The sequence below is a fragment of the Heterodontus francisci genome, chromosome 41 (genome assembly GCF_036365525.1).
Source record: "Heterodontus francisci isolate sHetFra1 chromosome 41, sHetFra1.hap1, whole genome shotgun sequence".
Classification (NCBI taxonomy): Eukaryota; Metazoa; Chordata; class Chondrichthyes; order Heterodontiformes; family Heterodontidae; genus Heterodontus; species Heterodontus francisci.
Window position 1 is genome coordinate 38,619,093 of NC_090411.1, and position 24,896 is coordinate 38,643,988.

The 24,896-nt window shown below is 44.8% G+C and overlaps 1 protein-coding gene across 1 annotated transcript in view; it reads left to right on the plus strand.

Moving 5' to 3' along the window:
- Positions 1 to 24,896, plus strand: part of LOC137353596 (glycogen [starch] synthase, muscle-like) — a 373,978-nt gene that overhangs the window by 243,017 nt on the left and 106,065 nt on the right. The window contains exons 15-17 of the mRNA XM_068019956.1: positions 1,674 to 1,780; positions 4,563 to 4,622; positions 16,918 to 16,996. Coding sequence (XP_067876057.1) covers positions 1,674 to 1,780; positions 4,563 to 4,622; positions 16,918 to 16,996 — 246 coding nt within the window. The remainder of the gene's footprint in view (positions 1 to 1,673; positions 1,781 to 4,562; positions 4,623 to 16,917; positions 16,997 to 24,896) is intronic.

Below are 24,896 nucleotides of genomic sequence, written 5' to 3' on the forward strand. Positions count from 1 at the left end.
GTTGTGCAGTCTCCAAGGTCTATTCCTCATTAATCCAAATACAAATGTTTCTCTTCACCTATACTATGTATGTTCCTTCCTGCTCGTATTTGTTTAATTTCACTGCCTTACCACAGCTCAGCATGTTTAATTTTTTAAAAACTTGAAAAATTAGTATTTCTTCCATCAGCACAGTTTCCAGCTTCCCAAGGCATGTTGGTTGAATGTCAAAGCTAAAAATTGTGCCAATTTGCTTCTGTTCTTTCCACCCCTCAGATACTGAAGTAGTCTGTGTAGAAATGCAGCAAGACCTGGACAATATCCAGGCTTGGGTTGATAAATGACAAGTAATATATGCACCACACAAGTGCCAGGCAATAATCATCTCCAACAAGAGAGAATCTAACCATCTCCCCTTGACGTTCAATGGCATTACCATCGCTGAATCCCCCACTATCAACATCCTGGAGGTTACCATTGACCAGAAACTGAAGTGGACCAGCTATATAAATACTGTGGCTAGAAGAACAGTCAGAGACAAGGAATCCTGTAGCGAGTAACTCACCTCCTGTCTCCCCAGTGACTGTCCACCAACTACAAGGCACAAGTCAGGAGTGTGATGGAATACTCTCCACTTGCCTGGATGAGTGCAGCTCCAACAACACTCAGGAAGCTCAACATCATCCAGGACAAAGCAGCCCACTTGATCAGCACCCCATCCACCACCTTAAACATTCACTCCCTCCACCACCGACGCACCGTGGCAGCAGTGTGTACCATCTACAAGATGCACTGCAGCAACTCACCAAGTCTCCTTCGACAGCACCTTCCAAACCCGCGATCTCTACCACCTCGAAAGACAAGAACAGCAGACGCATGGGAACATCACCACCTGCAAGTTCCCCTCCAAGCCTGACTTGGTGGTGGTGTCGTGGTAATATCACTTAACTAGTAATCCAGAGGCCCAGGCTAATGCCCTGGGTTGGTGGGTTCAAATCCCACCATTAATTTATAAAAGAAATTAAATTACTTACTGAAAAAATCTGGAATTGAAAGCTAGTCTCAGTAATGGTGCCGTGACACTACCACTGATTGTCGTAAAAACCCATCTGATTCACTAATATAATTATATTTGTGTGACTAGAGGAGCAGGTTCTAGTTCAATGTCGAGGTTAACAATCCATTCAGCTGATGAAGTGTGAATGTCGTGATGTCACCAAGAATGGTTCATTCATGTCTTTGAGGGAAGGAAATCTGCTGTCCTTACCTGGTCTGGCCTACATGTGACTCCAGACCCACAGCAATGTGATTGACTCTGAACTGCCCTCTGAAATGGCCTCACAAGCCACTCAATTGTCAATTAGGGCAATTAAGGATGGGGCAACAAATGCTGGCCTTGCCAGCGATGCCCACGTCCTGTGAATGGATTAAAACATGTCTGTCTACTGAGAAATTACAAGCTCTGTTCATTGTGTTAAGTGTTCCTGTTAATGGAGAGTCTGGATAAATCAATCTTGTCAGACTATTGCCTCTAAGTACATTTATTATTTTGTTATAGATGTTGCTGTTATCCTAGTAAGTGTAAGGTTGCTGAACTGTTCATGAGATTTGTCCTAATTGGCATTGATGATATCTTTTAATTTCTTGTTTATTTTATGCGAATGACTCATTAAAAAAATCATCTTTTGTTACAGGCTCATCAAAGTCGTGTGACAGTGATTGCTTTCTTCATCATGCCTGCACGGACCAACAACTTCAATGTGGAGACGTTGAAAGGACAAGCAGTTCGTAAACAACTGTGGTGAGTAGCTGCATCAGTAAGAGGTGGAGTGGATTGTAGATACAACCTATAAATGGACATGATCCTCTCACTCCTTAATTAAATGTAACAGTTAATTAAATATAAGTGCTCCTTATAGTGTCACCAAGGGAAAGGACCTTCATTTATAACTGTAATATAATTTTGAACGCTTTATTTCTCCTTTCTGTGGACAATTTCTTTTGGGAAGGAACACAATAAGGTAAAGTAGGTGGATGTGTTTGGCATCTTGTTTGTGGATTTGCTGTTTCAATTATCTACAGTACTTGTTCTGGGACTGCATCTGGGAAACAGTGATCAGTGAGTGACTGTGTGCCAATTTTCCTGGCTGTATTTCTGCTTCTTCCATTTCCTCAATGTTTTACTCAATGTTTTGCATGGCATTCCATTGTTACTTTGGAAACCTTTGGGCTTTGAAGAACACTTGACTGAGTGATTCACACATTCTTAGCAATAGCTTCCCAGTGGTGTGGTCCACAGTAATCCTGGCTGATGTATCTGATTCATTATATTTTCATTCTATTTTGAGTATTTCTTACTGAGGCCATCAAACAGATCTGAAGAGATAGAGGTTAGAGGATCGAGGAAGAGGATAGAGGAAGAGGATAGAGGAAGAGGATCGAGGAAGAGGATAGAGGAAGAGGATAGAGGATCAAGGAAGAGGATAGACGAAGAGGTTAGAGGATTGAGGAAGAGGATCGAGGAAAAGGATAGAGGAAGAGGATCGAGGAAAAGGATAGAGGATAGAGGAAGAGGATAGAGGAAGAGGATCGAGGAAGAGGATAGAGGAAGAGGATAGAGGATCAAGGAAGAGGATAGACGAAGAGGTTAGAGGATTGAGGAAGCGGGAAGAGGAAGAGGATAGAGGATAGCTTTGCTCACCTGGCATCTGTTTAGTCTATTTGAACCTTTAAATAAACTGCTGCATATCTTTGGATAGTCATTCGTATTTTGTGGGTAACCGGTATTTACTTGCATTGTGATATTTCTGTTCTTATACACAATAACAACAACTTCCATTTATATAGCACCTTAAACATAGTAAAATATCCAAAGGCATTTCATGGGTGTGTTATCAAACAAAATTTGACACTGAGCCATATAAGGAGCTATAAGATACAAAAGCTTGGTCAAAGAGAGAGATTTTAAAGAGCGACTTAAAGAGGAAAAAGAGGCGGAGAGATTTAAGGAGGGAATTCTAGAGCTTAGAACAAAGAACAAAGAAAATTACAGCACAGTAACAGGCCCTTCGGCCCTCCAAACCTGCGCCGATCCAGATCCTCTATCTAAACATGTCGCCTATTTTCTAAGGGTCTGTATCTCTTTACTTCCTGCCCATTCATGTATCTGTCTAGATACATCTTAAAAGACGCTATCCTGCCCGCGTCTACCACCTCCACTGGCAACGCGTTCCAGGCACCCACCACCCTCTGCGTAAAGAACTTTCCACGCATATCCCCCCTAAACTTTTCCCCTTTCAGTTTGAACTCGTGTCCCCTAGTAATTGAATCCCTCACTCTGGGAAAAAGCTTCTTGCTATCCACCCTGTCTATACCTCTCCAAAGCATCCACATCCTTTTGGTAATGTGGCGACCAGAACTGCACGCAGTATTCCAAATGTGGCCGAACCAAAGTCCTATACAACTGTAACATGACCTGCCAACTCTACTCAATACCCCGTCCGATGAAGGAAAGCATGCCGTTTGCCTTCTTGACCACTCTATTGACCTGCGTTGCCACCTTCAGGGAACAATGGACCTGAACACCCAAATCTCTCTGTACATCAATTTTCCCCAGGACTTTTCCATTTAATGTATAGTTAGGGCCTTGGTGGGTGAAGGCACGACTGATAATGGGGGAACGACTAAAATCAGGGATGCTCAAGAGACTAGAATTGGAGGAGCGCCGAGATCTCTGAGGATTTTGAGCTGGAGGTGATTGCAGAGATAGGGAGGGGTGAAATTATGGAGTCACGAACATGAAGATGATCATTTTAAAATCGAGACATTGCTGGACTGGAAGCCAATGTGAGTCAGCAAGTGCAGAGGTGATCGGTGAATGGGACTTGGTGCGAGTTAGGACACAGGCAGCAGAGCTTTACAGAGGGTAGAGAGTGAGAGGCTGGCCAGGAGTGTATTGGAATAGCTAAGTCTAGAGGTAATGAAGGCAAGCGTGAGGGTTTCAGCAGCATTTAAGCATTAATTGATTGGAAGTTCTCTCTGTTTAAAGGACATGAGGTTTATATGAGGAGCATTGATGACCACATGGGTGCTACCTATCACCTGGTGACCCCCCCCCCCCACACACCCAAACACCCCCTATTGATGATCACATTGGTGCTACCTATCTTACCCATGGCTTTTGATCCTGCAATTCAGTGAAGGCTCTCTGCCTCGTCCAGCTGTTGCATCCTTGCAAGCAAAGCGCCTGTAACTCATTTAATGCATCTATGCATTGCAGACTGGCTGATTTAGCAGATATCCCATGCAATAGCTTGGAAGAATCAACAACATAACCATGTAATGCTGTGGTAATTTTCACAGCCACAGGTCTATCCCTCCCTGTGGTAAAGTTTATTTGTAAGTCAGCTTGGAGCCTAACTTCCTGTTATGGACTCCTGATGCTGTACATTATCCAGTGTGCATTCTATATGCTCCACATTGTGCAATGTGCCAACTACATTGCACACTGTACATTATATGTTGCTTGAAACGCTTTGGTGTATCTGAATGACAATCGCTTCCTGCTTTTTCTTTGCCTCCAGGGACACAGCAAACACAGTGAAGGAGAAGTTTGGAAGGAAAATGTATGAATCCCTACTGATGTAAGTTCTGTGATGCATGAGTGATTAAAGGAGGTTAAAGTTAGATAGGACAGCTAGTACTGAGTTAAGAGAAAGTAAAACATCTCTATTATATGAAGACAGCCCAGATTTCCGCTATGGTCAAGGTGTAAACCCATCTGGTTTCACTGACTCTTTGATCCCAGTATTCTGTGGTAAGCTCATTTGGTTCAAGTACAGGTTTGGACAGTTCCACTGAACATACTGTTTAGCACATAAATGAAACTGAAAGGGAAATGGACAATTAATGGGGATTGTCTGAATAGGCACAGAACAATGCTGAATGTTTTTGGAAAGGCTCAGAAAGCATCGCAATCCATTCGCCACCTTTACCAATTCATAGAATGTTGAAGGGTGAGGGGACCAAGAAGTGACAGGTTAAACAGTAAGAGAATCATCCAGTAAGCAACAGAGAAGCTGAGCACCCCACACCATTTACTGGCTGTTGAAATGGATATGATGTTCGATGTGATTGTGGGAAGAGTTAGACCTGTGCTACTCCACAGCACCAGCAGAGGTCAGCATTGTCTATGCCTGCCAGGATGTGAGGCCAAGGTTCAGGCCACAATTAACTGTTAGTCTGTGGCTGTTCCTCCTTAATAGCTGTTGGAGACCTTGTAACAGCCAGCACAGCTCTGCCTCCTCTGAGGGTCTAACCCCGTTAACCAATCCCCAGTGTCATTGCCAGGTATGTGTGTCTGGGCCTGTAGATATGATTGATGGCATCTTGACAAGTATGGTCAATCAGGATGTGCTGACTGATCAGGCGAGTATGCACACTGGACTGGGGACTTCTGAGAAAATATCCAGCAAAATGGTTAGTTAGGAATTCACAAATCTTAATGTCAGCAGTTAAAGCTTCCAACCCCCATGGCATAACCTTTGGCACTTTAATTATGATGATAGTTGTTGATTTGTTCAACTTCAATTTTGATGGCATTGATAGCAAAACTTTCACTGACTTCTATCCCAATGTTCCCTGTCTATATTAAAAACAAAATACTGCGGATGCTGGAAATCTGAAATAAAGGGTCACTGACCTGAAACGTTAACTCTGCTTCTCTTTCCACAGATGCTGCCAGACCTGATGAGTGTTTCCAGCATTTCTTGTTTTTATTTCCCTGTCTATATCTTTGCTCCCTCATGTCAAAGGGCACAGACTTGACGTACTAACATACAACTGGCTTAGCCAGCCACATAAAACTCCACTTGGCCTCATTCTCATCAAAACTCCAGGATGACTGTTAATCTCTATGTTTTCTTTATTACTAATCACTTTCTTAAAACTGCCCCTTACACACCTGTAACAACAAACGATAAGAGTATGTGGATTTCTTCATCACCAATCTTTGATACAGTCAACTATATAACTTTCAACAACATCATTCCTCCATTGTCAAACCCAGTGGAACTGCCTATGCCTGGCTTCACTCTTGCCTCTCCTTGCTGGTCCAGAACATTTGACAATGTAAACTAAATGGTGCAATATTAACACAAAAACAAAATACTGCGGATGCTGGAAATCTGAAATAAAAACAGAAAATGCTGGAAATACTTCAGCAGGTCAGGCAGCATCTGTGGAGAGAGACAAACAGAGCTAACGTTTCAGGTCTGTGGCCTTTCATTGGAGTTCTGATGAAAGATCACAGATGGTACAATTTTAAAGTGGGAGCAGGATTAGAGAGACCTGGGGTGTTTCTACATAAATGTTTGAAGGTGGCAGGATAAGGCTGCTGAAGAAGTAGATGAGATCCTTGGCTTTATAAATAGAAGCACGGCATTTTGATTATGACTTGGATCTTGCAATACAAAGTGAAATTACAAACTTTGCCAATGACACCAAACTTGGAGGTGTGGCAAACAGTGAGATGATACCAATCAACTACAACTGGACATAGATAGGCTCACAGAATGGACAGACAAGTGGCAGATGAAATTTAATTCAGACAAGTGTGAGGTGATGCATTTTGGCAGAAGGAATAGGGTGAGGCAATATAGACTTAATAGCACAGCTCTAAAGAGTGTGTAGGAACAGAGGGACTTGGGGGTGCATGTGTATCAATCTGGGAAGGTGGCAGGACATATTGAGAGAGTGGTTACAAAGCATATCAGATCTTAGGCTTTATAAATAGAGGCATAATATTTGCAGGGAAGTTATACTAAACCTTTATAAAGCTCTGGTTAGGCACCAACTGGAGTATTGCATCCAGTTCTGGTCACCACAGTTCAGGAAGGATGTGAGGGTCCTTGAGAGGGTGCAGAGGAGATTTACCAGAATGCTTCCAGGGATGGAGGATTTTAGTTACAAGTTAGGTTGGAAAAGCTGAGGTTGTTCTCCTTGGAGCGAAGGAGATCGAGGGGAGATTTGATAGAGGTGTACAAGATTATAACAGGCATAGATAAGTTAGACAAGGAGAAACTGTTCCCATTAATCAATAGTGCAAGGACTAGGGGACACAGATTGAAGGTTTTGAGCAAGAGATGCAGGGGGAGTGTGAGGAAGAGCTTTTTTATGAAGTGAGTGGTAATGACCGGGAACTCGCTGCCCACAAGGGTGATGGAAGTGGAGACAAACGATGATTTCAAAAGGGAATTGGATGGGCACTTGAAGAAAATAAACTTGCAGGGCTACAGAAATCGAGTGGGGGAGTGTAACTGACTAGATTTCTCTGCGGAGAGCTGGCATGGACTCGATAGCCCGAATGGCCTCCTCTGCTGTAAATGACACTATGACTCTATAACTCATGGAGAGCCATCGGCTGCAACACTCAGAGTGGATTCAGGAACAGGCCACTGACATTCCCAGAATGCCACAGTCTGTAACATTGATCAGTGCAACAAATGCGTAACCAAAGCATGGAGTGGATGCCAACTGCACCCCAGCTGGTGGTTCCCTCCGGCGATCAAGGGCACCATGAAAGGGCTCAGATGGCAATGAGGGGGCCACCCTTCAAGGGGCTCCGTCGTCGTCATTCACCTCCATGGCCCCTCCAATGGACAAAGCATCTGTAGAGTCATGCTTTGTGACAGAGGCTGCCCCTTCAGTGCTGCCAGTATAGCAACCTGTGGCGGTGCCTCCCACCCATCCGGCACCACCATGACGAGACAGAGTGCCACAGGCATCTCCAGCCCAGACAAACACTAGTGAGCAGTCTACCTTCACCTCATCCTCAGCCACAGGGGGAGCACCTCATAGGAGTGGTCGTGAGCTTAGGCCACTGCATCCATAATGTCACTTTGTGGGTCACTTGGGTGTGTCTGTTGTAAATAATATCACACTGTACTTTGATTATGCACTGGTCATGTTTTAGCACTAAGGCAGAACAAAGAACAAAGAAAACTACAGCACAGGAACAGGCCCTTCGGCCCTCCAAGCCTGCGCCGATCCAGATCCTCTATCTAAACATGTTGCCTGTTTTCTAAGGGTCTGTATCACTTTGCTTCCTTCCCATTCATGTATCTGTCTAGATACATCTTAAAAGACGCTATCGTGCCCGCGTCTACCACCTCCACTGGCAATGCATTCCAGGCACCCACCACCCTCTGCATAAAGAACTTTCCACGCATATCCCCCCTAAACTTTTCCCCTCTCACTTTGAACTCGTGACCCCTAGTAATTGAATCCCCCACTCTGGGAAAAAGCTTCTTGCTATCCACCCTGTCTATACCTCTCATGATTTTGTACACCTCAATCAGGTCCCCCCTCAACCTCCGTCTTTCTAATGAAAATAATCCTAATCTACTCAACCTCTCTTCATAGCTAGCACCCAAACGTGTGTCTTCATTTCTTCATGACATCTGCTGCCACACACCCTAAGATGACCCTGAATGAGGACACACAAGTCAACAACCAGCTGCCTGGACAGCCTTCTGCAGCACAGACATTCTGAAATGTCCAGGTAGCTTCACCGTGAGCAGCAGACCCTCGACTGAGGGTCTCGCCTTGGCTGTCTTCCTGCCCCTCGTTCCTGACCCCTGCACCCCTGTTTCCCGTAGGTCTGCCTCTGCTCCTGGAGTTGCTGCTCCTTATTGCAGATCAATCCTATCTCAGAGTAGCTTAATTCCATTTCCTGTTTTTTTACATACTTCTATGGGATGTAGGAGTCGTTGGCTAGGTCAGCATTTATTGTCCATCCCTAATTGCCCTTGAGAAGGTGGTGATGAGCTGCCTTCTTGAACCGCTGCAGTCCATGTGGGGTAGGTACACCCACAGTGCTGTTAGGAAGGGAGTTCCAGGATTTTGACCCAGTGACAGTGAAGGAACAGCAATATAGTTCCAAGTCAGGATGAAGATCGGCGCAGGCTTGGAGGGCCGAATGGCCTGTTCCTGTGCTGTACTGTTCTTTGTTCTTAAGTGTGACTTGGAGGGGAACTTGGTGTTGTTCCCATGTATCTGCTGTCCTTGTCCTTCTAGGTGGTAGAGGTCATGGGTTTGCAAGGTGCTGTCTAAGGAGCCTTGGTGCGTTGCTGCAGTGCATGTTGTAGATGGTACACACTGCTGCCACTGTGCATTAGTGGTGCAGGGAATGAATGCTGAAAGTGGTGGATGGGTTGCCAGTCAAGCAGGCAGTTTTGTCCTGGATGGTGTTGAGCTTCTTGAGTGCTGTTGGAGCTGCACTCATTCAGGCAAGCGGAGATAATCATGGGGGATTTTAATCTATCTATGGACTGGAAAACTCAGAGTTCAAAGAATGTTTTTGGAATAGTTTCTTAGAACAGCATATTCTGGAGCCAACTAGAGAGCAGGCTATACCAGAACTGGTATTGTGCAATGTGATAGGACTAATTCATGATCTCAAAATGAAGATGCCCCTCGGCAGCAGCGGTCATAATATGATTGAATTTTACATTCAGTTTGAGGGAGAGAAGAGTGGGTCTAAGACTAGTATTTTAAAATTCAATTAGGGCAATTATGAGGGTATGAAAGCAGAGCTAGCAAAAGTGAACTGGCAAATTAGGTTAAGGGATAGGTCAATAGAGATGCAGTGGCAGACATTTAAGGGGATATTTCAGAATACACAAAATAGATGCATTCCAACGAGAAAGAAAAATTCCAAGGGGAGGACCCACCATCTGTGATTAACAAAAAGTTAAAGATAGTATCAAACTTAAAGAAAAAGCATATAATTGCGCAAGGATGGGAGGCAGGTCAGAAGATTGGACAGAATATAAAAAGCAACAAAGAACAACTACAAGATTGATAAGGAGGGAAAAATTAGAGTACGAGAGAAAGCTGATTAGAAATATAAAGACAGATAGTAAGATTTTCTATAGATATTTAAAAAAGAAAAGAGTTAACAAAGTGAGCGTTGGTCCTATAGAAAGTGAGTCTGGGAATTAATAAGGGAAAATAAGGAGATGGCAGATGAATTGAACAGGTATTTTGCATCGATCTTCACTATAGAGGATACAAGTAACATCCCAGTATTAGCTGTAAATCATGAAATGTAAGGGAGGAGCTCAAAAAAATTACAATCACCAGGGAAGTGGGACTGAACAAATTGTTGGAGCTGCGGGCTGACAAGTCCCCAGATCCTGATGGACTTCATCCTAGGATGTTAAAAGAAGTGGCTAGTGAGATAGCTGGTGCGTGAGTTTTAATTTTCCAAAATTCCCCAGATTTGGGGAAGGTTCTGTTAGATTGGAAAATATCAAATGTAACTCCTTTATTCAAAAAGGGAGGGAGACAGAAAGCAGGAAAATACAGGCCAGTTAGCTTAACATTTGTCTTAGGGAAAATGTTAGAAGCTGTTATTAAAGACGTCATAGCAGGGCACTTAGAAAAATTGAAGGGAATCAGGCAGAGTCAACATGGTTTCGTGAAAGCGACATCATGTTTAACCAATTTATTGGGTTCTTTGAGGGTGTTACATGTGCTGTGGATAAAGGGAAACCAGTGGATGTACTGTACTTAGATTTCCAGAAGGCATTTGATAAGGTGCCACATAAAAGGTTATTGCGGAAAATAAAAGCTCGTTGTGTAGGGGGTAACATGTTGGAATGGATGGAAGATTGGCTAGCTAACAGGAAACAAATAGTAGGCATAAATGGGTCATTTTCTGGTTGGCAAGATGTAATGAGTGGTGTACCACAGGGATCTGTGCTGGGGCCTCAACGTTTTACAATTTATATAAATGACTTGGATGAAGGGACCGAAGGTATGGTTGCTAAATTTGCCGTTGACACAAAGATGGATAGGAAAATAAGTTGTGAAGAGGACTTAAGGAGGCTACAAAGGGATATAGATAGTTTAAGTGAGTGGGCAAAGACCTGGCAATTGGAGTATAATGTGGGAACGTGTGAAATTGTCCATTTTGGCAGGAAGAATAAAATGAAGCATATTATCTAAATGGTGAGAGATTGCAGAGCTCTGAGATGCAGAGGGATCTGTGTGTCCTTGTGCACGAATCGCAAGAGGTTCGCCTGCAAGTACAGCAAGTAATTAGGAAAGCTAATAGAATGCTATCGTTTATTGTGAAGGAAATTGAATACAAAAGTAGGGAGGTTATGCTTCAGCTATACAGGGCATTGGGGAGATCACATCTGGAATACTGTGTACAATATTGGTCTCCTTATTTAAGGAAGGATGTAAATGCGTTGTAAGTAGTTCCGAGAAGGTTTACGAGACTCATGCGTGTTATCTTATGAGGAATGGTTGGAGAGGCTAGGCTAGCATCTGTTGGAGTTTAGAAGAGTAAGAGGCAATTTGATTGAAACAAATAAGATTCTAAGGGGACTTTACAAATGTGAGGTAATGCATTTTGGAAGATCTAATGCAGGTGGGAGGTATACAGTAAATGGCAGAACCCTTAGGAGTATTGACAGGCAGAGAGATCTGGGCGTACAGGTCCACAGGTCACTGAAAGTGGCAACGCAGGTGGATAAGGTAGTCAAGAAGGCATACGGCATGCTTGCCTTCATCGGTCGGGGCATAGAGTATAAAAATTGGCAAGTCATGTTGCAGCTGTACAGAACCTTAGTTAGGCCACACTTAGAATATTGCATGCAATTCTGGTCGCCACACTACCAGAAGGACGTGGAGGCTTTGGAGAGGGTATAGAGGAGGTCTGGAGGGCATTAGCTATGAGGAGAGGTTGGAAAAACTCGGATTGTTTTCACTGGAACGATGGAGGTGGAGGGGCGACATGATAGAGGTTTACAAAGTTATGAGCGGCATGGACAGAGTGGATAGTCAGAAGCTTTTTCCCAGGGTGGAAGAGTCAGTTACTAGGGGACATAGGTTTAAGGTGCATGGGGCAAAGTTTAGAGGGGATGTACGAGGCAAGTTCTTTACACAGAGGGTAGTGAGTGCCTGGAACTTGTTGCCAGGGGAGGTGGTGGAAGCTGGTACCATAGAGACGTTTAAGAGGCATCTTGACAAATACATGAACAGGATGGGAATAGAGGGATACGGACCCCGGAAGTGCAGAAAGTTTTAGTTTAGGCAGGCATCAAGATCGGTGCAGGCTTGGAGGGCCGAATGGCCTGTTCCTGTGCTGTACTGTTCTTTGTTTTTGAAAGGGTGGATGTGGAAAGGTGTTTCCTCTTATGGGAGAATCTAGAAGATGCCCATTTAAGACAGAGATGAGGAGAAATGTTTTCTCTCAGAGGATCGTGAGTCTTTAGAGTCATAGAGTTACACAGCACAGAAACAGGGCTTTCAGCCCATCATGTCTTTGCTGGCCATCAAGCACCTAACTATTCTAATCTCGTTTTCTAGCACTTGGCCCGTTTCCTTGTATGCTGTGGTGTTTCAAGTGCTCATCTAAATACTTTTTAAAGGGTGGCACAGCCTCACAGCTCCAGCGACCTGGGTTCGGTTCTGGGTACTGCCTGTGCGGAGATTGCAAGTTCTCCCTGTGACCGCGTGGGTTTTCGCCGGGTGCTCTGGTTTCCTACCACCGCCAAAGACTTGCAGGTGATAGGTAAATTGGCCATTGTAAATTGCCCCTAGTGTAGGTAGGTGGTAGGGGAATTCAGGGGATGTGGTAGGGAATATGGGATTAATGTAGGATTAGTATAAATGGGTGGTTGATGGTCAGCACAGACTCGGTGGGCCGAAGGGTCTGTTTCAGTGCTGTATCTCTAAATAAATAAATAATATAAATGTTGTGAAGGTTCCTGCCTCTACCACCTCTTCAGGCAGTGTGTTCCAGATTGCAACCACCCTCTGAGTGAAATTTTTTTTCCTCTAAACCTGCCCCTCACCTTAAATCTATGCCCCCTGGTTATTGACCCCTCCACTAAGGGAAAAAGTTTCTTCCTATCTACCCTATCAATGCCCCTCATAATTTTGTATACCTCAATCATGTTCCCCCTCAGCCTTCTCTGCTCTAAGGAAAACAACACTAGCCTATCCAGTCTCTCTTCATAGCTGAAATGCTCCAGCCCAGGCAACATCCTGGTGAATCTCCTCTGCACCCTCTCCAGTGCAATCACATCCTTCCTATAGTGTGGTGCCCAGAACTGTACACAGTACTCCAGCTGTGGCCTAACTAGCATTTTATATAGCTCCATCATAACCTCCCTGCTCTTATATTCTATGCCTCAGCTAATAAAGGCAAGTATCCCATATGCCTTCCTAACCACCTTATCTACCTGTGCTGCTGCCTTCAGTGATCTATGGACAAGTACACCAAGGTCCCTCTAACCCTCTGTACTTCCTAGGGTCCTACCATCCATTGTATATCCCCTTGCCTTGTTAGTCCTCCCAAAATTCATCACCTCACACTTCTCAGGATTAAATTCCGTTTGCCACTGCTCCGCCCATTTTACCAGCCCATCTATATCATCCTGTAATCTAAGGCTTTCCTCCTCACTATTTACGATACCACCAATTTTCGTGTCATCTGCGAACATACTGATCATACCTCCTATATTTACGTCTAAATCATTAATGTACACTACAAACAGCCAAGGTCCCAGCACCGATCCCTGTGGTACACCACTGGTCACAGACTTCCACTCGCAAAAACAACCCTCGACCATCACCCTCTGCCTCCTGCCACGAAGCCAATTTTGGATCCAATTTGCCAAATTGCCCTGAATCCCATGGGCTCTTACCTTCTTAACCAATATCCCATGCGGGACCTTATCAAAAGCCTCACTGGTCCATGTAGACTACATCAACTGCTTTACCCTCATCTACACATATAGTCACTGCCTCGAAAATTCAGTTGTTAGTTAGACACAATCTCCCCCTGACAAAGCCATGCTGACTATCCCTGATTAATCTCTGCCTCTCAAAGTGTAGATTAATCCTGTCCCTCAGAAATTTTTCCAATGGTTTCCCAACCACTGATGTTAGACTCACTGACCTGTAATTACCTGGTTTATCCCTACTACCCTTCTTGAATAATGGTACCACATTTGCTTTCCTCCAGTCCTCTGGTACCTCTCTTGTGGCCAGAGAGGATTTGAAAATTTGTGTCAGAGCCCCTGCTATCACCTCCCTTGCCTCACATAACAGCCTGGGATACATCTCAGGTGGGCCTGGGGATTTATCCACTTTTAAGCCCTCTAAAACAGCTAATACTTCCTCCCTTTCAATGCTAATATCTTCAAGTATATTGCAATCCCCCTCCCTGATCTGTACACTTACATCGCCCTTCTCCATAGTGAACACAGATGAAAAGTAATCATTTTAAAGCTCACCTACATCTTCCGGCTCTACACACAGATTGCCACTTTGGTCTCTAATGGGCCCTACTCTTTCCCTGATTATCCTCTTTCCCTTAATATACTTATAGAAAGCCTTAGGATTTTCCTTTATCTTGCCCGCCAGTGTTTTTTCAAGTCCCCTCTTTGCTCTCCTAATTACTTTTTTAATTACCCCCCCCTACACTTTCTATACTCCTCTCGGGCCTCCGCTGTTTTCTGCACTCTGAATCTGCCATAAGCCTCCTTTTTTCCTGATCCAATCATCTATATCCCTTGACATCCAGGGTTCCCTGGACTTGTTGATCCTCCTCTTCACCTTAACGGGTACATGTTGGCTCTGAACTCTCACTATTTCCTCTTTGAATGACTCCCACTGGTCTGATGTCGACTTTCCTTCAAGCAGTTGCTGCCAGTCCACTTTGGCCAGATCCTGTTTTATCATCTTAAAATCGGCCTTCCCCCAATTCAGTATCTTTATTTCCGGTCCATCTTTGTCCTTTTCCATAACTACCTTAAATCTTACAGAGTTATGGTCACTATCCCTGAAATGTTCCCCCACTGACACTTCTACCACTTGTCCGCCTTCATTCCCCAGGATTAGGTCCAGTACTGCCCCTTCTCTTGTAGGACTTTCTACTTACTGGCTCAAAAAGCTCTCCTGTATACATTTGAAGAATTCTGCCCCCTTTAAACCTTTTGCACTAAGACTATCCCAGTTAATATTGGGGAAGTTGAAATCCCCTACTATTATTACCCTATTATTTTTACACCTCTCAGAGATTTGCCTACATATCTCCTCCTCTATCTCTTTCTGACTGTTTGGAGGCCTGTAGTACACTCCCAGCCAAGTGATTGCCCCATTTTGGTTTTTCAGTTCTACCCATATGGCCTCACTTAAGGAACCTTCGAAGATATCATCCCTCCTTACTGCAGTAATTGACACCTTGATCAACAGTGCAATGTCACCTCCTCTTTTACCCCCTCCCCTGTCTTGCCGGAAGATTCTATACCCTGGAATATTGAGCTGCCAGTCCTGCCCCTCCCTCGACCACGTCTCTGTGATAGCAATAATATCATAATCCCATGTGCTAATCAACGCCCTCAATTCATCTTCGGAATTCTCTTCCTCAAAAGGTGGTGGAAGCAGAGTCTTTGAATATTTTTAAGGCAGAGGTCGATAGATTCTTGATAAGCAAGGGGGTGAAAGGTTATTGTGGGTAGACGGGAATGTGGAGTTGCAGTTACTATCAGATTAGCCATGATCTTATTGAACGGCGGAGCAGGCTCGAGGGGCTGAGTGGCCTACTCCTGCTCCTAATTCGTATGTTCGAGTATTCTATCACACTCCTGACTTGTGCCTTGTAGATGGTGGACAGGCTTTGGGGAGTCAGGAGGTGAGTTACTTGCTGCAGAATTCCAGCCTCTGACCTGCTCTTGTAGCCACAGTACTTATATGGCTGGTCCAGTTCAGATTCTGGTTAATGGTAACCGCCAAGATATTGATAGTGGTGGATTCAGCAATGGTAATGCCACTGAATGTCAAGGGGAGATGGTTCGATTCCCTCTTGTTGGAAATGGTCATTACCTGGCACTTGTATGGCACGAATGTAACTTGCCACTGATCAGCCCAAACCTCAATGTTGTCCAGCTCTTGCTGCATGTGGGCACGGACTGCCTCAGTATCTGATGAGTCGCAAATGGTAATGAACATTGTGCAATCATCAGCGAACATCCCCACTTTGACCTTATAATGGGTGAAGGTCATTGATAAAGCAGCTGGAGATGGTTGGGCCTCGGACACTACTCTGAGGAACTCCTGCAGTGATGTTCTGGGACTGAGATAACTGACCTCCATCAACCTCAACCATCTTCCTTTATGCTAGGAATGACTCCAACCAGTGGAGGGTTTTCCCCCGATTTGCATTGTCTCCAGTTTGGCTAGGGCTCTTTGATGCCATACTCTGCCAATCCTCACCTCTTGAGTTCCGCTCTTTTTCCATGTTTGGACCAGGGCTGTAATGAGGTCAGGTCCTTCCTTCCTTTCTCTTGGCTACGTAAAACTCAGCTCTCGGACCAAGCTTTTGATCATTGCTCCTAATGTCCCCTTCTTTGACTGAGTGTTGATTTCTGTCTGCAAAGTATTTTGGGTTTTTTCTAAATTATAGGCACTACATAAATGCAAGTTATTGTTCTAACTCACTATGATATTACCTTGTGTTCACTTACCTAATACAAATACAATAAGTTGAGACTTTAGAAAAAAACTCAAAAATGAGCTGTGTAAATATCTGATTGGGAAAAAGATTTGAAGTGGTGGACTGTGTATGGACAGAGATTATCCATGGTAGCTGAGAAGGTGCTAACATTCTAGCTACAGGTTGTAGGAATCTATGGCGAACAACGGGGCGGCATTGAATTGTCAAATGTTCGCCTGGACAGTTAGTCCTGAACTTTGCTTGACTACATTTGATGATTCAGGGAATATGAATTTTGTTAAGGCAACAATATATAAAACAGCTATCTATATATAGTACACATACATAGCCTTTGGAAGGAGCAGGCTTGAAGGGCTGAATGGGCTTCTCATTCCAAGTTTCTTTGTTTTTATTTGGTGCAGTGGAGAGTTACCAGAAGTGAACAAAATGATTGACCAAGAGGATTTCACCATGATGAAGAGAGCCCTGCTTTCTACTCAGGTGAGAAAGACCTATTAAAAGTTGTCCAAACGTTGGGATAAAAAGTGAGGTCTGTCCTGTCACTGACACTATGAGGGAGCTTAAACTGTTGGATGAAGCTTGCATTGTAAAAGTGCCAAGGGAATGGGATCACCTCATGACCTGTGTGATGCACCACTGTGGCTGCAGATTAGACATAAGGGGCTGGATTTTGTGTCGGAGGTGGGGTTCCTGCACCCCTCCTCCCACCCCACCCCACCTAGAGGAGTTCTCCAGTCTTTTTACATCAAAGTTTCATGAGCTGGGATCTCCATCCCTTTAAAAAGAGGGACCCTGCCTCCATGAGCTGCCAGTCAATCAGAGGACCAGCAGCTCAGCAGAAACAGCAGTGCCACCGGGAGCAGTGGCCACTGCTGGTACTGGAGAGGCCTCGGACCAGGCCCAGTGCTGGAATCCTGGACCAGAGGACGGTGAGGCGGGGTCACTGTGGCCAGTCTGAAAGGTAGCGGCAAAGGGGCAGTCCAGGGGAAAGTTTGCCACAGAGGAGGGACCGCGCCCCACCTCCCAAGTCTGCAAGGAGTGTGCCTCGTATTACATGGCACCCTCCCCACTTCACAAAGCACCCTCCCCATATGGCAGGGGCACCTCTCTTTGCTGGTAAGATCCCAGTGTGCTGGGAAAAGGCCCTTAATTGGCTGTTCATAGACCACTTAAGTGCCTCAATTGGCCTCCGGGAGGGAAGGCCATCGTCTGCCTATCCTGCACCAGGAAGATCACTTGGTGATGGGCCCTCCGCCCTCCACCACTCGTCGCGATTCTCCGTGCCCCCACCCCGCCTCCAGCCCCACCTCAGGGACGCCCATAAAATCCAGCCCAATGTATGTACTCTGTATGTCCATAAATATCTGCTTAATTCTCTCTCGCAATATGTGGACTAGAGTCATAGAATGATACAACACGGAAAGAGGCATACGGCTTACTGTGCCCATGCTGGCTCTTTGAAAGAGCCATCCCCTTAATTCTGCTACCCAGCTCTTTTGCCATAGCCCTGCAGAATTTTCCCCTACACGTATTTGTCCCAGTTTCCTTTTGTAAGTTACTGTTGAATCTGCTTCAAGCAGTTCATTCAAGATCACAACGACTTGCTGCATGAAATAATTCTCATAGAAACATAGAAAATAGGAGCAGGCGTAGGCCATTCGGCCCTTCGAGCCTGCACCGCCATTCAATATGATCATGGCTGATCATCCAAACTCAGTACCCTGTTCCCGCTTTCTCCCCGTATCCCCTTGCCTCTGGTTCATTTGCCATTTACCTTAATTCTTCTTCCTAGGTTACTGACTCTCCTGCTACAGGAAACGGTTTCTCCTTATTCAGTTTATCAAAATCCTTCATGATTTTGAGCACCTTTATTAAATCTCCGTTGAACCTGAAGAGAACAACTCCAATTTCTCTAGCCTCTCCATGAAGTCTTTCAAACATGGTACTATTTTAGTAGATCTCCTCTGCTCTAAGGGCTTGACATCCTTCCGAAACTGTGGTCCCCTGAACTGGCCACAGTATTACAGCTGAGGCCTAACCAATGTTTTAGAAAGGTTCACTATAACTTCTTTGCTTTTATACCTTATGTCTCTATCTATAAAGCCAAAGATCCCGTATGCCATTTTAACAGCCGTTTCAACATGTCCTGCCACTTTCAAAGTCTTTTGTACAAAACCCCCAGGTCTCTCTATTCCTGCACACATTTTATCATTTAGTTTATATTGCCTTTTCTCATTCTTCCTTCCGAAATGAATCCCTTAATACTTGTCTGCGTTAAATTTCATCTGTCATATGTTCCCATTTGGCCAGTTTATCTACATCCTCCTGAGGTCTGTTATTGTGCTCCTCACGGTTTATTACATGTCCAAGTTTCATGTCATCTGCAAACTTTGAAGTTATGCTACTAAAATTTATCAAAAAGAGCAGTGATCACAACACCGACCCCTGGGGAATAGTACTGCACACTTCCTTCCAGTCTAAGAAACAATTGCTCACCACTTCTCTCTGCTTTCTGTCCTTTAGCCAATCTATGTTGCCACTGTCCCTTTAATCTCATGGGTTTCAATTTTATGAGCAAGTCTACTGTATGGTACTTTACCAAACACATTTTGGAAGTCTGTATACACATCAATTACACTACTCTCATCGACCCTCTCTGTTACTTAAAAGCAAAAACTCAATCAAGTTAATCGAACGTGATTTGTCTAAAACAAAAGCTGGCACAGATTTATTAATTAACTCCTATTTTTCCAAGTGCCAATTCATTTTGCCCTGGATTATTGTTTCTAAAAGTTTCCCCACTACCAACATTAGGCTGACTGGTCTGCAGTTGCTGATGTCCAAAGGGACCTAGGTGTCGTTGTTCATGAGTCAGTAAAAGCCAGCATGCAGGTGCAGCAAGCAATTAGGAGATGTTCTGATGAAGGGTCACTGGCCTGAAACATTAACTCTGCTTCTCTCTCCACAGATGCTGCCAGACTTCCTGAGTATTTCCAGCATTTCTTGTTTTTATTTCAGATTTCCAGCATCTGCAGTATTTTGCTTTTACTTTAGTTATCCCTGGCATCCTGGCCAATATTTATCCTTCAACCAACATCAAAAAGCATTACCTGGCCACTATCACACTGCTGTTTGTGGGAGCTTCCTGTGTGTAAATTGGCTGCTGTGTTTCCAACATTACAACAGTGACTACACTTCAAAAGTACTTCATTGGCTGAAAAGCACTTTGTGATGTCACTATATAAATGCAAGTCTTTTATTAAAAGAAGTTCGAGAAGTGATAGTAGAGGCTCTATATTAAATTAATTGGAAAAGGGAATTGTGCCACAGGAGTGGCAGATGGCTAATGTGATTCCTAGGGGTAGGAAGGATAATGGAAGCTTTACTCAAAGATGTAATAGAAAACCATCTAGGAACTGAAAATATAATAAAAAGTAGATAGCACAGATCCCAAAAGGGGATCCCATGCTTGACCTACCTTATCAATTTCTTTGAAGAAGTAACAGAAAGGGTAGATAAGGGGAATGCAGTAGACATAATATATTTGAATTTTGATAAGGTATTGCTTAGTAGACTCATAACTAAAGTCAGAACATGTGGAGTCAAGGAATAGGTAGCAGAATGAATAGCAAGCTGGCTACAAGACAGCAAACAGAGAGTAGGGGTTAAAGATAGTTACTCAGAATGGCAAATGTGAGAAGTGGTGTTTTACAAGGATTGGTGTTGGAACCATTTACATAAGCAATTTGGACTCTGAATCTGTGGATGTCACCAAATTGGGAGCTGTCGTTAATACAGAGAAGGTCATTGACAAAATTTAGGAAGACAGTAATAAATTTGCCGAATGGCTGTGGAATTGGCAAATGAACTTCAATATAGATAAATGTGAGTTAGTGCATTTTGGTTGGAAGAATAAGGAGGTCAGATACTCCTTGAAAAATAAGAATCTATATGGGTTATCAGAACAGAGGAGACTGGGGGTACAGATGCACAAAGCACTAAAAGTAGTGACACAGGTTAATAGACCATTTTTTAAACAAAAGCAAACAAAGCACTGGCCTTCATCTCTAGTGTGTGAGAATTGAAAAGCAGAAAGTTATTTTAAACTTGTGTAGAACTTTGGTTAGACCATGCTTAGAGTACTGAGAACAGTTCTGGAGAAATTCACTTAATTGGTTAGAATGTGGAACTTGTTATCATAAGGAGTTCTTGAGGTAAATAGCATAGATATGTTTAAGAGGAAGCAAAATATGCACACCTGAAGGAGAAAGAAAATGAAGAATATGTTGATGGGGTTAGATGAAGAAGGGTGGGAGATGTCTCGTGTGGAATATAAACCCTGGCATGGACCTGCTGTTCTATAAATACAAACAGACGAACATACGAATTAGGAGCAGGAGTAGGCCACTCAGCCCTTCGAGCCTGCTCTGCCATTCAGTAAGTTCATGGCTGAACTGATAATTCCGCATTTCCACCTACCCCCGATAACCTTCTACCCACTTGCTAATCAAGAATGTATCTATCTCTGCCTTAAAAATATTCAAAGACTGCTTCCACCGCCTTTTGAGGAAGAGAGTTCCAAAGACTCACGACCCTCTGAGAGAAAAAATTTCTCCTCATCTCTGTCCTGAATGGGCGACTCCTTATTTTTAAACAGTGGCCCCAGTTCTAGATTCTCCCACAAGGGGAAACGTCCTTTCCACATCCACCCTGTCAAGACTCCTCAGGATCTTATATCAAGTCGCCTCTTACTCTTTTAAATTCCAGCGGATACAAGCCTAGCCTGTCCAATCTTTCCTTGTAAGACAGCCTGCCCATTCCAGGTGTTAGTCGAGTAAACATTCTCTGTACTGCCTCCAATACATTTACATCCTTCCTTAAATAAGGAGACCAGTACTGTACACAGTACTCCAGATGTGGTCTCACCAATGCCCTATATAGCTGAATCATAACCTCCCTACTTTTGTATTCAATTCCCCTCATGATAAACGATAACATTCTATTAGCTTTCCTAATTATTTCCTAATATTTCCTAATTAGGGTAGGCGGTGGCGTAGTGGTATTATCACTGGACTAGTAACCCAGAGACCCAGGGTATTGCTCTGGGGACGTGGGTTCGAATCCCACCACAGCAGAAGGTGGAATTTGAATTTAATTAATAAATCTGGAATTAAAAGCTAGTCTAATGATGGCCATGAAACCATTGTTGATTGTTGTAAAAACCCATCTGGTTCACTAATGCCCTTTAGGGAAGGAAATCTGCTGTCCTTACCTGGTCTGGCCTACATGTGACTCCAGACCCACAGCAATGTGGTTAACTCTTACATTCCCTCTGAAATAGCCTACCAAGCCACTCAGTTGTATCTAACCGCTACAAAGTCAATAAAAAGGAATGAAACCGGACGGACCACCTAGGCACCGGAAACGACAACGGCAAACCCAGCCCCTGTTGACCCTGCAAAGTCCTCCTTACTAACATCTGGGGGCTTGTGCCAAAGTTGGGAGAACTGTCCCACAGACTAGTCAAGTAACAGCCTGACATAGTCATACTCACGGAATCATACCTCACAGACAATGTCCCAGACACTGCCATCACCATCCCCGGGTATGTCCTGTCCCACCGGCAGGACAGACCCACCAGAGGTGGTGGCACAGTGGTATACAGTAGGGAGGGAGTTGCCCTGGGAGTCCTCAACATCGACTCCGGACCCCATGAAGTCTCATGGCATCAGGTCAAACATGGGCAAGGTAACCCCCTACTGATTACCACCTACCGCCCTCCCTCAGCTGATGACTCAGTACTCCTCCATGTTGAACACCACTTGGAGGAAGCACTGAGGGTGGCAAGGGCACAAAATGTACTCTGGGTGGGGTCTTCAATGTCCATCACCAAGAGTGGCTCGGTAGCACCACTACTGACCGAACTGGCCGAGTCCTAAAGGACATAGCTGCTAGACCTGGTCTGCAGCAGGTGGTGAGGGAACCAACCTGAGGGAAAAACATACTTGACCTCGTCCTCACCAATCTGCCTGCCACAGATGCTTCTGTCCATGACTGTATTGGTAGGAGTGACCACCGTACAGTCCTTGTGGAGACGAAGTCCCGCCTTCACATTGAGGATACCGTCCATCGTGTTGTGTGGCACTACCACTGTGCTAAATGGGATAGATTTCGAACAGATCTAGCAATGCAAAACTGGGCATCCATGAGGCGCTGTGGGCCATCAGCAGCAGCAGAATTGTACTCAACCACAATCTGTAACCTCATGGCCCGGCATATCCCCCACTCTACCATTACCATCAAGCCAGGAGACCAACCCTGGTTCAATGAAGAGTGCAGGAGGGCATGTCAGGAGCAGCACCAGGCATACCTCAAAATCAGGTGTCAACCTGGTGAAGCTACAACACAGGACTATCTGCGTGCCAAACTGCGTAAGCAGCATGCAATAGACAGAGCTAAGCGATCCCAAAACCAACGATCAGATCTAAGCTCTGCAGTCCTGCTACATCCAGTCGTGAATGGTGGTGGACAATTAAACAACTAACTGGAGGAGGTGGCTCCACAAATATCCCCATCCTCAATGATGGGAGAGCCCAGCACATCAGTGCGAAAGATAAGGCAGAAGCATTTGCAACAATCTTCAGCCAGCAGTGCCGAGTTGATGATCCATCTCAGCCTCCTCCTGAAGTCCCCAGCATCACAGATGCCAGACTTAAGCCAATTCGATTCACTCCACGTGATATCAAGAAACGACTGAAGGCACTGGATACTGCAAAGGCTATCGGGTCCTGACAATATTCCAGCAATAGTACTGAAGACCTGTGCTCCAGAACTTGCTGCGCCCCTCGCCAAGCTGTTCCAGTACTGCTGCAACACTGACATCTACCCGGCAATGTGGAAAATTGCCCAGGTATGTCCTGTACACAAAAAGCAGGACAAATCCAACCCGGCCAATTACCGCCCCATCAGTCTACTCTCAATCATCAGTAAAGTGATGGAAGGTGTCATCAACAGTGCTATCAAGCAGCACTTGCTGAGCAATAACCTGCTCATTGACGCTCAGTTTGGGTTCCGCCAGGGCCACTCAGCTCCTGACCTCATTACAGCCTTGGTTCAAACATGGACAAAAGAGCTGAACTCAAGAGGTGAGGTGAGAGTGACTGCCCTTGACATCAAGGCAGCATTTGACTGAGTATGGCATCAAGGAGCCCAAGCAAAACTGGAGTCAATGGGAATCAGGGGGAAAACTCTCCGCTGGTTGGAGTCATACCTAGCACAAAGGAAGGTGGCTGTGGTTGTTGGAGGTCAATCATCTGAGCTCCAGGACATCACTGCAGGAGTTCCTCAGGGTAGTGTCCTCGGCTCAACCATCTTCAGCTGCTTCATCAATGACCTTCCTTCAATCATAAGGTCAGATGTGGGGATGTTTGCTGATGATGGCACAATGTTCAGCACCATTCGTGACTCCTCAGATACTGAAGCAGTCTGTGTAGAAATGCAGCAAGACCTGGACAATATCCAGGCTTGGGCTGATAAGTGGCAAGAAACGTTCGTGCCACACAAGTGCCAGGCAATGACTATCTCCAACAAGAGAGAATCTAACCATCTCCCCTTGACATTCAATGGCATTACCATCGCTGAATCCCCCACTATCAACATCCTAGGGGCTACCATTGACCAGAAACTAAACTGGAGTAGCCATATACATACCGTGGCTACAAGAGCAGGTTAGAGGCTAGGAATCCTGAGGCGAGTAACTCACCTCCTGACTCCCCAAAGCCTGTCCACCATCTACAAGGCACAAGTCAGGAGTGTGATGGAATACTCTCCACTTGCCTGGATGAGTGCAGCTCCAACAACACTCAAGAAGCTCGACATCATCCAGAACAAAGCAACCCGCTTGATTGGCACCCCATCACAAATATTCACTCCCTCCACCACCGATGCACAGTGGCAGCAGTGTGTGCCATCCACAAGATGCACTGCAGCAATGCACCAAGGCTCCTTAGACAGCATCTTCCAAACCCGCAACCTCTACCACCTCGAAGGACAAGAGCAGCAGATGCATGGGAACATCACCACCTGCAAGTTCCCCTCCAAGTCACACACCATCCTGACTTGGAACTATATCACCGTTCCTTCACTGTCGCTGGGGCAAAATCCTGGAACTCCCTTCCTAACAGCACTGTGGGTGCATCTACCTGACATGGACTGCAGTGGTTCAAGAAGGCAGTTCACCACCACCTTCTCAAGGGCAATTAGGGATGGGCAATAAATGCTGGCATAGCCAGTGATGCCCACATCCCATGAATGAATTTTTAAAAAGTGCTGTACCTGCATAGTAACCTTTTGCGATTCATGCACTCGCACACCCAGATTC